At 36.6% G+C, this 18,985-nt stretch overlaps 1 protein-coding gene across 2 annotated transcripts in view; it reads right to left on the bottom strand.

The window, feature by feature from the left end:
* Positions 1–18,985, bottom strand: part of LOC138760917 (metabotropic glutamate receptor 1-like) — a 103,596-nt gene that overhangs the window by 58,149 nt on the left and 26,462 nt on the right. Inside the window, exons 3-4 of one of the 2 annotated variants that reach the window (XM_069932238.1) lie at positions 4,521–4,770; positions 2,482–2,735 (exon numbers count right to left, since the gene is read on the bottom strand). In XM_069932238.1, coding sequence (XP_069788339.1) covers positions 2,540–2,735; positions 4,521–4,770 — 446 coding nt within the window. In that variant the 3' untranslated portion in view covers positions 2,482–2,539. Of the gene's footprint in view, positions 1–2,481; positions 2,736–4,520; positions 4,771–18,985 lie in introns of those variants that run through there. The other variant, XM_069932239.1, reaches the window with a different exon arrangement.

Genomic DNA, 18,985 nt, shown 5'->3' with positions numbered 1-18,985 from the left:
TCCCTTCACTGGATCAGCTTCCACCTCTATCAGGCACCACATTCCTGGGAGCGTTATCACTGTGTGAAAACATTTCTTCTCATCCCATCTCTGTCCTTTCACCGGCCGTCAATGTTGAAATTCTGTCAGCCTGGAAGCACTTCGAGTGACACTGACACATTTATGTATCATATGAGACCAAAGGCTGGCCACAATTTGACAGTTTTGTCACTTTGGATTGTGATACAGATCATTAAGGTTCTATTTTTTTTAATTCAGTGGAATACCCAGACTGCCCTCCCTTGAAGTTGGCCTTCTCCTGGTAATGAAATCAGAGTGTTGAATCATCTGCAGTTGGATCATTGCTGCTCGGACTTTTCAAGATGTAATGTGTTTACAAGCATCAGTCCAGTTGATAGTCTGGGCTCAAGTGCTGGTCTCTGAGACCTGAGCACATCATTCAATATAATACTTCCAGTGCAGTGGTGATTCACTGCCGAGACACAATTCCTTCTGCCTTGTGACTGAGGCATTCAATGGAGAATCCTTGTGAAAAACCCCAACCTCCAAATTCAAAGCAAATCTCTGATGTGACTTTGAAGAGTAACCAGGGAGTTTGCAGAGTGATCTGGGTTACTGACCAATGTCTCTGAAAAACTTTGCTCCCTGGCCTGGATTTTTATTGCTGATTGTAAGACCTTGCTATGCTCAAACTTTTACTGTGCTTCCCAAGTCATTGCAAAAACTACACTTCAAGTGGCAGTCCATTTGCTCCCAGCACTTTGCTACGATTTGCAGTGTGTTGAAACTGCAAATTAATTTGGTTATTTTACAGAAACTACGATGAATAACAGGATTTCATTGTTTTTAGAGCAGTGGTTCCCTTGGATCATGGGAACATGAAGAGTCATCTTGGGGAGATTTACAAAATCATGTAGGGTCATGGAGAAGGCAAACAGCCATTGTCTTTCTCGCAGGGTAGGGAGTCAAAACCTGGAGGATGTAGATTTAAAATGAGAGTGGAAAAATTTGAAGGAACTTGAGGGGTGGAGTGTGGTGGGTATATGAAATGAGCTGTTGTACGGGGTAGTTAAAGGCTGGTACAATTACAATTTAAAAGACATGAAAACAGTACATGGATAGGGAAGGATTAGAGAGATAAGGGCGAAATGTAGGCAAATGGGGCAAGCTGAGGTTGGCAACTTGGTTGCCACAGAGGAATTGGACAGTTGGGCTTGTTTTTCTGCTGTATAACTATGAATCCAAGGCCCTACATCCCACAAATATTGTTAGTGAGCTACTGTCTCTGGGAGGAGCTGGGACTATAGCCCTTGATATCTGCCCATGGGTGCAGACTCCAAGACCTATGAGAGATGGTCATTCTCCCAGTGGAGAGCAAATAATCCATAACATCATCACTGACAGAGGATGCTGCCGAATGCATGGGAGATGTGGCATGATTGGTTCAGGTCAGCAGAATTAAGGCCTGGAAGGAGGAGGAAGGTAGGTAGAGTCGCTGCCTCCTGGCTCCAGAAACCAGAGTTCAAACTTGACCTCAGGTCCTGACTGTGTGGAGTTTGCACCTTTTCCCTGTGACCACTTGGGATTCCTTTGGATGTTCCAGTTGCAGGGAGAGGTGGATTAATTGGCCACTGTAAATTCCTGTTGTGATAGAATCTGGGTGAGAGTTGATGGGAACGTTAAGGGTTTGAGTGTGGGATTAGGATCAATGGGTGCTTGATGGTCCATGCAAACCCCAGGGGAAAAGTGACCCAGAACTCCAACCCTCCTCCCAGAAAGCATCGGATTTTAATTTTTTTATTCACTTGTGGATGCGATAGCATCTTTTAATCCCCGTCCACAAATGGTCTTGAAAGATGCTAGTCAACATTGAACTGTTCTGAAGATACTTCTATTGTCAGAAGCTCCAGTGCTGAGGAAGGAATGGTGATAGTTTTTCATTGAGATTGGTGTGTGTTCTGGAGGGGAACATGTTAGATGGTGGTGTTCCCACATGCTTGTTGCCTCAATATAGAGTGTGTGGGTTGAGAAGGCTTGGTAGTTTGGTACAGTACATTTGTGGATGATAGACATGGAGGTGCAGGGTGTGAATGGTCTGGTAGGGGGACTGGATTGTGATGTCCTGGATGTAATCAGCAGTGTGATGCAGGCTCTCCACTGGCCAGGAGCAGCTTCCAGGCTCATGGAAAATCTGCATCACCTCCCTGATTTATACTGAGGAGACAGTGCAGAGAGTCCCACAAGTCAGAAGATGAATTATTCACTCAACTCATACTTATGTTACTCATCCACTTGGATTCAACTTTTTTTTCCATAAGGTTTGCTTCCTGAAAGAAAATTGGGGATTATGATAGACAACTTCAAGCTGAACACAAAGGTAATTTCAGATTTGCTGTATCACGTATAAAGTGAAATAAACATTAAATTAACTGAATTTAGCATGTTTAATTGCATAATGATGCTGACACATTGCATTAGTTCAACTGAGCTAAAAATGTTTTGCTGCTGTGTTTGTACTCAGCATCTGATGCCTCTTGTGTCAGTGTCCAGCCATAGTCAACCAGCATTGATGGATTTCAGCTGCCCTGATACCTCTTTTTCCTGGTCGCAATGTCCTGGTGAAATCTCTCACTGTGTTCGTCACTGATTGTACCAAGATCTCCAGGGAAGAAGTTTGAGTGCAAATGCAGAAAATAAATTTTCCAATGGCATGTTGCATTTCATGGATTTGGAAGCTTGAAGTAGACATAAAATATGACAGGAAATCACAAAAATAGGTTATATCTAAAAAACTAGTATGTCATCGGGAATTTTTAAGGTGGTTTTTGAGATCAGCAGCCTAAAATCCATAAACTATACCCAAAAATATTCATGAAGAAAAATCTTCAATGTTCAGTGATATTTATTTATCTATCCTTTTATATTTATTATATATACTATATGTGTTGTCTGTTTTTCAGTCTTGGCAGATCGTGGTAATGAATTAATATCATTGTAGTTGGTGTACATCTGTATGGCTGCAAAAAGGAAGAATTTCAGTGCTTCTGCACATTGTAATCATTTGTATGACAATAAACTCTCATCAACATCTTCAGTGGTGAATGTTATGTGCCAGTTACCACCCTATTCCTGATAATGACCCCCAACAATCTAAACTGACTTTTTTCATTGAGGTTTGACTTTAGCCAGTGAACTGTATCCTCCTTGGTACTATTGGATCCATGTTTACCATGTCTCCTGGACACCACACTCCATGGGGTGCTGTCTGAATCCAAAGGACCATCACCTTCAGTTTTGGACATTAGCTCATGAATTGAGGCTGTACGGAGTCCTGAAGCTGAGAGGCTAATGCCAGCCAGATGGAACAGTTGTCAATGTGACTGCTTCAAGTTTCTGGACTTGTTGAATGAAAATTACACAATAGAAAACTCTGATGGTTTTTCTTTCCAGCCACAGATTGTTGAACATTTCTTTTTGTGGATCAATAACCCAAATGTCTCTCTAAACACCTTTGGTTATTCTGGTCAAGAGACACAGACTGTGCACAGAAAAGTCTCATAGTACCAAAATTAGAGGATGGACAAATTTGGGTTGCTTTCTCTGGAGCAATGGACACTGGGGGGGGAAACATGATAGAATTTTATAAAATGATGAGAGGCATTGATAGGGTGGGCAGAATCTTTTTCCCAGGGTTAAAATGTCACACACAGGAGGACATGTGTTTAAGGTGAGAGGGAACCATTGAAAAGAGACACAGGCAGCACTTTTTTAATACAGAGTGGTGGGTACTTGGAACAGGTGTGGTAGTGGTGGAAGTAGGTGTGGTAGTGGTGGAAGTAGACACAATAAAAGTGTTTGAGGCTTTTAGGTTGACAAATGAATGTACATGAAGTGGGCAGATATGGGTAATGTGCAGGTAAAAAAGATTTAGTTTAATTTGGGTGTCCTGCACAGCACAGATATTGTGGACCAAAGAATCTGTTCCAGTGTGGTCCTGTTCTCTGCTCTGTAAACACCCAGATGCATCCTGGGACAAGGCTTTCCAAAATGGGAGCAAAGGTAGGCCATTAACGAAAGCCAACGGAAAAAGAGCGTGCAGTTTTTGAGTGCCCTTCCTTGACTTGAGAATGTCCTCAAGCAATCAGAGCCAAAGCCATCACTGGAAAATTGGTGGATAATGTAGAGGAAGATACTGACCTCACCCTTGAGCTCTCATCACATGGTCTGTGCAGTGACAATGCTGATTTGTTGAATGTCCTGTGCTTACAGGAGTAGTGCACAACAACACAAAAGGCATTTCCAGCATTCCAGGATTGCTGAACTAATACGTGAAGCATAATAATCAAGGGTTTTTAGTATTTCCATCACAAAGAAACATAATACATATTAGTCTGTTCCAAAGAAACACCAGGCAGGTAAGCAGTAACACTGTTTCATAAGGAAAGCTGTCACAAGCTGTAAAAGGAGTTTGTAAAGCTGAGACACTGTGAAGACTGAAGCATATGAAACAATCTGCTCACCTGCCAATCAGCAGAAATTCTCCCAGCACCCCAAGTCTTCTCATTGCTATCAGCAGGCCTCTCACTGTCATGCCCTCACAGAAGCAGACTACGACTCTTGCCTTCGGCAGCCTTTCCCTCAACTTCCTCAGCAGTCGATCAAAGGCTTTCTCACCGGCATTGCTGTAGATTTTCCCTGAGTGTGCAATGCAGAGTCCCTCCTGTGCTGCTAACTCCTTGAAAGCCTCCATCCCACTCTCTCCATAGTTCCCTGAAACAAATGTGAGAAGATTTTGATGAGAAAGGCAACAGTGATTAATGTGACATAACCGTTGCAAGCAGTGCCTTTTGTGGGCTGTTCCATTTCTGCCAGTGAGACCACACTGAGAGCTGTGTGCAGTTCTGGGCATTCACCTTGAGGAAGGATGCCACCGAGCTGGACAGAGTGTAAAGAAGATTCACATGTGTCTATGGCTTAGGAGAGGCTGGATAGGCGAGGATTTCTTACCCAGAGATAAACATATATAAAATACAATTTAAAATATAAAGGGAGGTCCCTTTTGCTGGAGCTTTGGTCTCATACAAGTGACAAGAATCTGTGGGCTGCAGAATTTCAGTGCATTTGAACATTGTACTCATGAATACAACAGTAAACTAATTTCATCAATCTGAAGAAACCCAACCCACTTCCATCTCACATCTATGATTCACTTCCTCTGAGGATTAATGACCATGTAATGAGTCCAGTCTTACTCTGCGAGGAGCATTCACCATGACAGAATCATGACCGATGCCAGTGCCATTTCTCAGCTGTCTAAAGCTGTTACAGCTCTGAAGACCGAGGTACATGTCTACAAGGCTGTTTCCTGGCCCAGCCTGGACGAGAGCCCTGAACTCTCCTCTTGGTGCCATATTTTGAATCTCAACCATTTTATTTGCAGTGTCTTTGAAAAAATAGCCTGGCCATGGTTGTAACCTGCGAGTGCAGTAAACACTTGGAAGACCAACAGAGGCTAAAAATTGATTAAACCAAGTGGAGTGGATGGGAAAGCTGAGCTGAAGTTTTCAAACAGGTTAAATGCAAGAAGAATGTTCCTGATGTTGGGAAAGTCTAGAACAAGGGGTGACAGTCTATCGATAAGGGGGAAGACATTTAGGACTGAGCAAAGGCGAAACCTCTTTTCTCAGAGAGATGTGAGCTTGTAGAACTCTCTTCCACAGAACGTTGTTGATTAAGGGCAAGGCTAACAGACAGACAGAATCTTAGTTTTCAAGAGATATTGAGGCCCTAGTTAAGAAGGAGGAGATGTATAGCAGGTGTAGGCAACAAGGAACAAATGAGGTGCATGAGGAGTAAAAGAATTACAAGAAAACACGAGAAAGAAATCAGGAGGGCTAAAAGAATGCATCAGGTTGCTCTGGCAGACAAGATGAAGGAAGAAAATTGCAGGGGCTTCGACAGATATATCAAGAGCAAAAGGATAACAAAGGTCAAAATTGTTCCTTTTGAAGATTAGAGTGTCATCAATTCAAGGAACCAAAAGAGAAGGGGAGATTTGAAATTGATTTTTGGCATCTGTATTTACTTGGGAGATGGTCACAGAGTCTATAGAGGTGTGATGTGGTCCTTGAAGGAAATTCATGCAGAAATTGCAGGGGCTCTGGCAGAGGTATTTAAAATGCTCTTAGCCACGGGTGAGATGCTGGAGCAGTGGTTTTCAAACTGCCCCCTAAACCCACATTCCACCTTGTTTTGAATATTTTATTTAAATCAACACACATGATAAATCCTGACAATTAGTATCAAATCTCAACGTTACAGTGTTTACAAATATATAAAATATAATATATAAAAAAAAGAAAAAAAAATTCTAAAAAGAAACAACTAAAACTAAAAACCCCTAAAAATCAACTAACCCCACCCCAAACCTAAACTAATCCCAATAACTAAAGTCCGATATAAAATACATGATAACTATATATTAATTTGGATGCTTCAGATGATGCTCAAGGATCCCAAAAAGAACATTTCTCCAAAAACTCTTACTCATTTAGGGAAAAATTCACTGGTTTGGAGAATTCAAAACAAAGAAAAAATTATAATTTTAATATCATTATTCTAGCATACGGGCTCCAAATTTGTAAAAATACAAAATATTTACCCCTTAAATTATATGAATTTTTTTTCTAAAGGAAGACAACTTTGAATCTCTGCAAGCCATCTTTCTAATGTTAATGAAACATCTGATTTCCATGTAACAGTGATATATTTCTTTGTTATTACCAAAACTAACTTAACAAATTCGAATTGAAAATCTGACACAGATAACTTAGGAGTCATATTCTCAAAGTTTTCCAACAATAATTCAGGATTTAATGGAAAAGCAACACCAGTAGTTCATTGTAGACACTTTTCTAACAGAAGCCCAAAAAGGATGAACCTTCAAACAAGACCATGTAGAATGAAGAAAAGTTCTAACTTCTCTTCCACATCTAAACCATTGGTCTGATATATTTAATCTCCATCTACTCAATGGAGTAAACTGTGATCTTAAATTGATAATATTAGACACAATTTCTTTACATAAATCTTGCCAGACCTTCTTATCTATTGTTATATTTAAATCTTTTTCCAACCTTTCTTTTGAATTAAACAAACCTACTTTTGGTGTTTGTTCTTGTAACAACATATATGCTATTGAAATTAATTTTTTAGTCATTCTATCAACAATAATTTGTTCTTTAAAAAATCTAAGATTTTTAAAAATCGTAACAGATCATAATTTCTCTCTTAAATAAGCTCTTAATTAAAAATAACAAAATTGCATTGTGGGGAATATCATATTAAATTTTTAACTGATCAAATGACATCAATCTATCATTATCACAGCAATCTCCCAGTTTAGAAATTCCTTTATTATTCCAAATATTCCAAAAAAATTATCTTTTGAAAAGATTAAGAGAATGAATGGCATTTTTAATGATAAAAAATTCCATCAATTTCTAATTGAATTTTATTCCAAATATTAAGCAAATGTGGCACTTCACTGTTATTATGTTATGTTGCATTAATTGTTCTAGAGGATTGTTCCACTTTTAATTGCAAAGCTAAAGGTTTATGGGATCGTTCTCCTAGTTCATAATATTTCTGCTTAGATCATGGTATCATTTTCTCTGTTCTGTATGTTAGCATTGATAAATAGTAATTTCTTAATAATTAAACTTCTATATTTGTTCTCGGAGGATGATTTTTGAATTTCTTTTTCCAATATTGTTATTTCCTTTTCTTTATCTATATTTCATATATTCATTTTTAATTTTTGAAGTATAACATAAATTGTCCTCTTAAATAAGCTTTTTAACACATCCCAAATAATAAACATATCTGTCGAATGTAAATTTGTATCACAAAACAATTGTATGTTGTCTTATTTTAAAAATCTTCCCTTTAATGGAGTTTAATCTCCATCTGTATACCGAGTGTTGTTTTTCAACAAATTCCAATTCAATCAACAATAGGGAATGATCAGATAGAATCCTTATTTTATAATCAATATCAAAATTCTTGATTGATTTTGAGGCGAAAGCAAAAAAAAAAGTCAATTCTAGAATATGTATCAAATCTACTAGAATAAAAGGAATAATCCTTATCTTTAGGATGTATCCTCCATTTATCAAATGTAAATCAGTCATTAAAAATAATGTTTAGCCACTTTTGATTAATGATTTATCCAGCAAAGATTCCAAACCAAATTTAAAATCCCCACCTATTAAAACATTTTCAGGTACATCTACTAAATTCAAAAAAGCATTTGTATAAATTTCTGGTCATCTGTATTTTGTGCATATATATTTAACAAAGTCCACTCCTCAGAAAATATTTGACAATTGACCATTACATATTTAGCCATTGGAACTGCAATTACATTTTGAAATTTAACTGGTAATTTTTTTATTATTTTTTATTTTTTTATTTTTCACACCATAAACCACATTGACTATGATACATACATTTTCCTTTTCAAATATATACAGTGTCATTTTCTCCCCCCCTCCCTCCTCCCATCCCACCCTACCTACTTCCCCCCCATCCATTTAAAGTACAAAATCTAAGATACATTAAACCAGTCAAACAATGTTGTCATTCAATAAAAATAAACAAGAAATTCCACTGAGTCAATTCTTTTCATTTCCTTCTCCTTTCATTAACTTAGGTGGTAAATGTCCCCGGTAGGTTTTCTCTATTGTGTTTCATGTATGGCTCCCATATTTGTTCAAATATTTCAATATTATTTCTTAAACTATATGTTATTTTTTCTAATGGAATACATTTATTCATTTCTATATACCATTGTTGTATTCTCAAATTATCTTCCAATTTCCAGGTTGATATAATACATTTTTTTGCTACGGCTAGAGCTATCTTAACAAATCTTTTTTGTGCACCATCCAAATCAAGTCCAAATTCTTTGTTTTTTATGTTACTTAGGAGGAAGATCTCTGGGTTTTTTGGTATATTGTTTTCTGTAATTTTATTTAATATCTGGTTTAGATCTTCCCAAAATTTTTCTACTTTCTCACATGTCCAGAATGCATGAATTGTTGTACCCATTTCTTTTTTACAATGAAAACATCTGTAAGATACTGTTGGGTCCCATTTATTTAACTTTTGAGGTTTAATGTATAGCCTGTGTATCCAGTTATATTGTATCATACGTAACCTCGTATTTATTGTATTTTTCATCGTTCCAGAACATAACTTCTCCCATGTTTCTTTTTTTATCTTTATATTTAAATCTTGTTCCCATTTTTGTTTAGTTTTACCATTTGTTTCCTCATTCTCCTTTTCTTGCAGTTTAATATACATATTTGTTATAAATCTTTTGATTATCATTGTATCTGTAATCACATACTCAAAGTTACTTCCCTCTGGTAACCTCAGACTGCTTCCTAATTTGTCCTTCAAGTAGGATCTCAATTGGTAATATGCCAACACTGTATCTTGAGTTATATTGTATTTATCTTTCATTTGTTCAAAGGATAATAATCTATTTCCTGAAAAACAATTTTCTATTCTTTTGATCCCTTTTTTCTCCCATTCTCTAAAGGAAAGGTTATCTATTGTAAAAGGGAGTAACTGATTTTGCATCATTATTCGTTTTGGTAATTGGTAATTTGTTTTATTCCTTTCTACATGAATCTTCTTCCAAATATTGAGCAGATGATGTAATCCTGGAGAACTCATACGTTGTACCAATTTTTCATCCCATTTATATAATATGTGTTCAGGTATCTTTTCCCCTATTTTATCTAGTTCTAATCTAGTCCAATCTGGATTTTCCCTTGTTTGGTAAAAATCTGATAGGTATCTTAATTGTGCGGCTCTATAATAATTTTTAAAGTTTGGCAGTTGTAAGCCTCCTTGTTTATACCATTCTGTTAATTTATCTAGTGCTATCCTCGGTTTCCCCCCCTTTCCATAAAAATTTCCTTATTATTTTCTTTAACTCCTTGAAGAATTTCTCTGTCAAGTGTATTGGCAATGCCTGAAATAGGTATAATATCCTTGGGAAAATGTTCATTTTAATACAGTTTATCCTTCCTATTAGTGTTAATGGTAAATCTTTCCAATGCTCTAAATCGTCCTGTAATTTTTTCATTAGTGGATAATAATTGAGTTTATATAGATGGCCAAGATTTTTATTTATTTGTATACCTAGGTATCTTATTGCTTGCATTTGCCATCTGAATGGTGATTCCTTCTAAAATTTTGAGAAATTCGCATTATTCATTGGCATTGCTTCACTTTTATTTACGTTAATCTTGTAACCCGACACTTCTCCATATTCCTTCAATTTCTTATATAATTCTTTTATTGATAGTTCTGGTTCTGTTAAGTATACTATAACATCATCCGCAAATAAACTGATTTTATATTCCTTGCCTTTTATTTTTATCCCTTTTATATTATTTTCTGTTCTTATCAATTCTGCTAGTGGTTCTATAGCTAACGCGAACAATGAGGGTGATAGTGGGCATCCCTGCCTTGTTGATCTGCTTAAGTTAAATTGCTTTGATATATATCCATTTACTGTCACTTTCGCCAATGGCCCCTTATATAATGCTTTAATCCAATTAATATACTTCTCTGGTAAATTGAATTTTTGCAATACTTTGAATAAATAATTCCATTCTACTCTGTCAAAGGCCTACTCTGCGTCTAAAGCAACTGCTACTGTTGGCGCTTTACTCCCTTCTACTGCATGAATTAAGTTAATAAATTTACAAATATTGTCTGTTGTGCGTCTTTTTTTAATAAATCCAGTTTGGTCGAGATTTACCATTTTAGGTACATAATCTGCTAATCTGTTTGCTAATAGTTTAGCTATTATCTTATAAGTAATGATATTGGTCTATATGACGCTGGTGCAAGTGGATCTTTCCCTTGCTTTGGAATTACTGTAATTATTGCTGTTTTACATGAATCTGGTAAGCTTTGTGTTTTGTCAATCTGGTTGATTACTTCCAGGAGGGAAGGAATTAATAAATTTTTTAATGTTTTATAGAATTCTATTGGAAATCCATCCTGTCCTGGTGTTTAATTATTTGGTAGTTTTTTTTATTATCTCTTGTATTTCTACTATTTCAAATGGTTCTGTTAATTTATTTTGTTCCTCTATTTGTAATTTTGGTAGTTCAATTTTAGTTAAAAATTCATCTATTTTGCCTTCTTTCCCTTCGTTTTCAGTTTGGTATAATTGTTCATAGAATTCTCTGAAGTTTTCATTGATCTCCTTTGGATTATATGTGACTTGTTTGTCTTTTTTCCTTGATGCCAATACCATTTTCTTAGCTTGTTCTGTCTTAAGCTGCCATGCTAGAATTTTGTGCGTTTTTTCCCCTAGTTCATAATATTTCTGTTTTGTCTTCATTATGTTCTTCTCCACCTTATATGTTTGTAGTGTTTCATATTTTATTTTTTTATCTGCCAATTCTCTTCTTTTAGTTGTATCTTTCTTCATTGCTAATTCTTTTTCTATATTTACTATTTCCCTTTCCAACTGCTCTGTTTCCTGATTATAGTCCTTCTTCATCTTGGTTACATAACTTATTATTTGCCCTCTAATGAACGCTTTCATTGCATCCCATAGTATAAACTTATCTTTCACTGATTCCGTGTTTATTTCAAAATACATTTTAATTTGTCTTTCACTGATTCCGTATTTATTTCAAAGTACATTTTAATTTGTCTTTCAATGAATTCTCTAAAATCCTGGCTTTTAAGTAGCATGGAGTTTAATCTCCCTCTATACATTCTTGGAGGGATGTCCTCTAACTCTATTGTCAATATCAAGGGTGAATTTTTATCTAGTTCTAATCTAGTCCAATCTGGCTTTTCCCTTGTTTGGTAAAAATCTGATAGGTAATATTCTAGCTTTATATTCTGTTTTTCTTACTCTATCTTGCATACGAGCTGATAACAGAAATAGGTCTATTCTTGAGTATGTTTTATGTCTACCCGAATAATATGAATATTCCTTTTCCTTTGGGTGTTGTTTCCTCCATATATCCAAAAGTTGCATTTCTTGCATCGATTTAATTATAAATTTGGTTACTTTGTTCTTTCTGTTAATTTTTTTCCCAGTTTTATCCATATTTGAATCCAAATTCAGGTTGAAATCCCCTCCTATTGATATGTTCCCTTGCGTATCTGCTATCTTCAAAAAAATATCTTGCATAAACTTTTGATCTTCTTCGTTAGGTGAATATACATTGAATAGATTCCAAAACTCCGAATATATCTGACATTTTATCATTACATATCTCCCTGCTGGATCTATTATTTCCTCTTCTATTTTAATTGGTACATTTTTACTGATTAATATAGCTACTCCTCTTGCTTTTGAATTATACGACGCTGCTGTTACATGTCCTACCCGATCTCTCTTTAATTTCTTGTGCTCCAATTCAGTTAAATGTGTTTCTTGCACAAATGCTATATCAATTTTTTCTTTTTTCAGTAAATTTAGCAGTTTCTTCCTTTTGATTTGGTTATGTATTCCGTTAATATTTAAAGTCATATAGTTTAGCGTAGCCATTTTATACTTTGTTTATGTTCCCTTTCTGTTTCTCCATCATCACCTTTCCTTCTTATCCATTTCTGCTTTCTTGTTTTGAACATTTTATAAGACAACATTTCTAAAACATCAAACATTTTCCTTATTCTCCTATTTAAAACTTCTTTAACCCCACTCTCCCCTCTCCATTTGGATTTGCGAATTCACTCACAAACGTCAACTGATTTTGCAGTGACCGTAACTCCTCCCTACCCAGCCCCCCCTGGAAAAGATTTCAATTTTCATATGTAACAAAGGTCACTCTTTTAATTCCCTCCTTATTCCCTCTATTCCCTTTCCCTCCCTTATTAATTCTTATCTATACTCTATATATTTTCCTCTAAATACGGATACATTCATGTATCCACACACATACATACACACCTATATATATATATATATGTATAAATACACACATATACCCATATACACACATACATATAGTTCGTGGTCATTTTTACTCTCATTACATGTCTTCATATCTCTGCTTGTTTTGTAGTTGTTCTGCAAATTTTCGTGCTTCCTCTGGATCCGAGAATAGTCTGTTTTGTTGCCCTGGAATAACTATTTTAAGTACCGCTGGGTACTTTAACATAAATTTATATCCTTTTTTCCATAAGATCGTTTTTGCTGTATTGAACTCCTTCCTCTTCTTCAGGAGTTCAAAACTTATGTCTGGATAGAAAAAAATTTTTGACCTTTGTATTCCAGTGGCTTTTTGTCTTCTCTTATTTTCTTCATTGTTTTCTCCAATATATTTTCTCTTGTTGTATATCTTAAGAATTTTACTAAAATGGATCTTGGTTTTTGCTGCGGTTGTGATTTCGGGGCTAATGTTCCATGTGCACTCTCTATTTCCATTTCTTCCTGTAATTCTGGTCTTCCTAGGACCCTGGGGATCCAATCTTTTATAAATTCTCTCATATTCTTGCCTTCTTCATCTTCCTTAAGGCCCACTATCTTTATATTATTTCTTCTATTATAGTTTTCCATTATATCTATCTTCTGAGCTAACAGCTCATGTGCCTCTTTAACTTTTTTATTAGATTCTTCTAATTTCTCTTTTAAGTCCTCTACTTCCATTTCTACGATTATTTCTCATTTTTCCAAATTATCCACTCTTTTTCCTATCTCTGATATGACCATTTCTATTTTATTCATTTTTTCTTCTGCATTCTTAATTCTTCATTTTATCTCATTAAATTCTTGTAATTGCCATTCTTTCACTGATTCCATATATTCTTTAAAAAAAGATATATCCATTGTCTTGCCTTTCTCTTCTTCCATTTCTTTCTGTTCTTCTTCTTCTTCCTCCTCTGGGTTGACCATCTTTTGTTTCCTTGTTTTCTTTTTACCCTCTTCTTTCTTGTTGTCGTTATTGCACCTGCTGCTGTGTTGCAGGTGTCTCTCTCAGCTGTGGAGATCGACTCCGCAGCTGTTCCCCCCTCCCGTCAGTGTGATTTTTTTCATGCGCGATGCGCACTTTTACTCGGCTCTGCGAGCCATTTTTGTAGTCCCGAGCCCGGGACTTCCACTGACCTTAGGGAGCGGGCTTCTCTCTCCGCGGCGGGCCTCCTCGGACAGGTAAGGCCTTCACCTTCTTCTTCCGACGTTCTTTCTTCTTCTCTTCTTCCCGTTGTTTTCGACTTTTCTCTCTTCGCTGCCATTTTCTTCTCACCTTTATTTTTACTTTGTTTTAAATTTTAATCTTGTACCTTTGTGTTTTGTGCGTTTTTTTTTAACTTTTCTGGAGAGGGCTGGAATTCCATGACCGGCCACTACTCCATCACGTGACTCCTCTGGTAATTTTTTCTTTAAGAAAATTGCTATCCCTCTAGCTTTAGAATTAAATATAAAAAACTATGTGATCTACCCAATCTCTTCTTAATTTCAAATGTTCTTTTTCATTTAAGTGAGTCTGTTGTAAAAAAAGCAATATCTACTCCCAATTTCTTAATATAAGACAAGATTTTCTTTCTTTTTATTGTCTCTTTAATCCTATTAATATTAAAACTTAAAATGTTAACTGCTTTATTCATTTTTATTATCTTTACATTTTAAAAAATTCCTTTCCATCATGCCTATCCAGGAAGGATTCCCACAAATTTATTTGGTCCTGAATGTTAACATCTGGAATCCAAAATCATCAAAATTATTCAGATTAAATAAATTATAAATGATTATTATTAAAATAAAAGTAAAAAGGTAAAACAAACCCTTCCCCCCTCCCTCCCCAAAATGCCTGAGATACCAGCATTATCACCCTCCATTTTACAGGTCATGGTCAGACCACGAAAGCACATGTAGCAGTCAGAAATTGACAAACATATCCCCCAACCCCCCCTGGGGGAGGGGGGGGAACATTTCTGTCTAAACAACAATTCTTCCCAATACAAAATTTATTCATCCATCAAGAAGAAAAGGAAACAAGGGGGAAAAAAAAGGGGAAATAACACCCCCTCTTTTATACACAAGATTTATTTCAATAAATCATCATCTTTTGTTACTTGAATTTTAGACAAACTCTCCGCATGTTCTTCAGCCTGTACATGACTTGTTAAAAAACAAATTCTGCTGATCTGGCAAAAATACTTTCAGAGTCGCTGCACAAATCTATGACCCTTATCATATAAAACCTTCTTAACTGGGTTAAACTCTTTTCTTTTCTTCAATAGAGTTTAACTCAAATCTGGATTTTTAAAAAATCTTATCCCCTTCATAATTCAAAGGTCAATGTTCTCCAGCTCTTCTCATCACTCAACCAAGTCTCCTCTCTCTATCCTGATAGTTGAAAAATCTAATCAGGATAGATCAAGGTCTCTGGTTAGGACCCGGCTTTGGTCTAAGAGCTCTACGAGTTCTCAATTAAAATCTTATCCTCAAAATGTTCTCCTCCAAATATTTTCAGTATCCATTCTTGAAAAAAAAATCGATCACATCTTGACCATTTTGACCTTTGGACAGCCCCACAATTTTAAGATTATTCCTTCTGCTGTAATTTTCCAAAATGTCAACTTTCTCGAGCAGATTTTCTTTCATAGAAATCAAACCAGTCATTTTATCTTCATTGATATTTGACCTTTCTTCATGCACATCTTGGATTTGCTCCTCAACTTTATCAACTCTTTGTGAAACATTATTTATCAATTTAGTCATATCTGTTCTGACTTGGTTCAATTCTACAGTTAAAAGTTTAAAATTACTCTCCAATGTATCAGAAAGTCTGTCAATTTTAGCTTCAGTTTTATCCATTTTCTTTTTAAAAATCTTTTTCTTGCCTTTAGATCTTTCTTTTGAGTTTGTTATTTCTTCTTCACTTCCATAATCCTCTGAGTCCTCTTCCACAGAAGAAGTATCACCCTCCTGTTCAGAAGTGGTGATGCCGGAGTGGCCCTTTAAAAGACAACATTTTTTTTCCCAAATATTTTTTCCTCTGCTGCCTGCACGCTTGACTTTTCGTGCATCGCGGTGCAGTCTTAACTTTTCTAGTGGTCCCATCTTTGAGGGACATCGCAAACAGAGCTCCGGAGGAAGATCCTTCCATTGGGTCTTCACCAGTGGATCCAGAAACACCTTCAGCGGCCTGTTTCAACGACAAGGTAGGCCCAAGTTCTCTTTTCTTCCTCTCTTCTGATTTTTCCTTTGGTGTAACTTTTGCAGCTTTTTCTTTTATTTGACAGCATCTTTTATCTTCTGTTAATCACTTTAAAATAACTTTATAATAGTTTTTATAAAATGTAACTTTGCTCAATATGTACTTTTTTCAGTTAATCCCTCAGGAGTTGGTATGCTGCGTGGTGCTCTTCACGGCATCACATAATGTCCCCCACATACCACCTTAAGCAACCTCAGGTAGATAGGGTTGTAAGAGCTTTTTGGCACATTGTTCTTCATAAATCAAATGAAAACAAGTGTCGGAATGTTATGTTGAAGCTGCATAAGATGCTGATGAGGCCAAAATTGGACTCTGTGTGCAGTCTTGGCCACCTAACTCCAGGAAAGGTATTGATAAGATTGAAAGAGAAATGCAGGGACTTGAGGAACTGAATTACAGGGAAAGTTTGAATAGGTTTGAACTTTATTCTCTGGAGCATCAGAGAATAAGGAAATATTTGATAGAGGTAATCAGCATTATGAGGGATATATACTGTAAATGCAAGCAAACTTTTTTGACAGAGGTTGGATGAGACAAGAATGAGGGATTATGGGTTAAGTGTGAAAAGTGAAATGTTTAAGGGGAACCTCCTCACTCAGCAGATGGTGAGAGTGTGGAACAAGCTGCCAGATGAAGTGGTGAAAGCAGGTTCATTGATGGAAGGTGCATGGAGCACTGGCCTGGGCACATTTCAATGGGACTTGGCAGAATAATAGTATGGCATGGACTAGATGGGCCAAAGGACCTGTTTTTGTGTTGTAGTGTTCTATGGTTCAATTGTCAGTTTATAAAAAAATGTTCAAAAGAGTGCTAGATGTGGCCCTTATAGCTAAAGAAAACAAGAGGTATGGAGAGAAAGGGTGTAGGGCACTAAGGTTCCAACATCAGCCATGGTTGTACTGAATGGCCATCTCCTCCACTGGTATTCCATCATTTTATGTATGTCATGAAACTGAGGATCATGGATCAGCTTGAGAAAACAATTCTCAGATGGATGAGGTTTGTTGAGTCAACATCTTAATTTTTGTTATCAACCTCATGAAAGAAGTTCATATATGGCTGAACATCTTCTAAACATCGGTACATTGGACTCCCAAATATTAACAGCAGTTAAGGCAAACATCGAATTTAGTGAACATAATCTGAACCAGGATGTTGCTGCTGCTGGGATTAATTAATTTATGAGGTGAAATTATTTCATTGCCTCCATGGATTTGTTATTCCAGAGAAAATCCTTCTCTTCAATGGCCAGGGAGAAAGGGGAAGAGATTACTCTGCTGAGGTCAATCTTTGTAGCATGGAAATGATGGTTCTTATAAAGCATGGGTAGTCAGTTCCATCTTGTTACAGTCAAGAGGAACAAACTGTGAATGACTGAGAATGAGGCACCAACCAGTGTTGCCAACCAGAACAAGGCCTCAGCACCCAAGCAATGCCCAATGCTCAACTACCTTATCACCTTGGAATCAGAGCCAAGTTTATTTGCCCAACCATCAGCAATCAAAAATGGATAACCTGGCAGCTATCTTTATATTAAGTGAAACAAAATTTTTTTTAAAACTTCAAATACTGAAGATCTAAAACAAGAAATTTTATGGGAATACTTAGAGGGTCAGGTTCTATCTGTTGGAAGAGAAACCAGAGTCAATGTTTCAAGTTGAAGACTATTCATCAGAGTTGGGAAAGAGTCAACAGAAGCTTGTAAAGCTGTGGTGTCTTTGATGGGATGGAACTGGGAAGACCATGGGAATCAGCAGTAAATGAGAAGATCTGATCAATTAATTAATAGGAGTGGTTCGAGAGCCAGAGCATGAAAACATTTGTCTGTGAATGTTCTTACCTTCAACAACCATTGCCAAGCTTATCCATTCATTATCATATAACCAAGAGTATCCAAGCTACAGCCTACCCTTCAACATCACCCCTCCACCCCAGTCATCATCTCAGGAAGGCCATTACTTACATAGGTGTAACCAGGACAACCTCTTCAGTATTGGTTACGAGAACAAGGAACACGCTTAGGACACTACAACAAGTCCTCCTTCACCTCTAGACCTTTTTAGGCCTCCATACCAAATAGAAGGAATAGATTAGACATGTCACATAATACTCATGACCCATTCAGATGCGTTGAAATAAAGGACATCAAGTAGCATGATACTGTCAGGTTTGGGATATTTAATGTTCAAATTTTTGCCAATGGAACTAGACATCTATCCTTGCTATCACAAGCAACATACATCTAGATTATGTACAGAATTCGTGGCAATTCACAAAAGATACTTCAAGAACACATTGTCCACTGAGGAGAACAAAAGCAGCCACATTGTGCCATCATCGTCCATTCCAAGCAATGTGTCAACTCTGGGTTAAAATTCGGGAATGTGTAATCACCACTCCTGAAAGAACTGCAAAGAGCTTGAGAGGTCACATTCCCAAGGCAACCAATGGGGATAAATGAATGTGACATTGCCTGTGGCCAAATCCCAGAAACCCCCCAAAACTGTTTACTCCTCATGGAGGGAGGGATTTGGACCAGATCAAGGAGATGTAATTCTGTGCACCTTCAGGATACAACCACAATACTCCAATAAGCAGTTCCACAGCCACTTTCTTTGAACCTACCAAGGATAGCTTTGCAAGCAATGCCTAAAAATGTTCCCATTTGCAAGTTATATATACATTCCATTCACATATCTCCATTGTTGATTCCC

Source organism: Narcine bancroftii, chromosome 4, assembly GCF_036971445.1.
Source record: "Narcine bancroftii isolate sNarBan1 chromosome 4, sNarBan1.hap1, whole genome shotgun sequence".
In the NCBI taxonomy this organism is placed as follows: Eukaryota; Metazoa; Chordata; class Chondrichthyes; order Torpediniformes; family Narcinidae; genus Narcine; species Narcine bancroftii.
The sequence above is the reverse complement of the archived record's forward strand: the minus strand, read 5'-3'. Positions and strand labels throughout refer to the sequence as shown.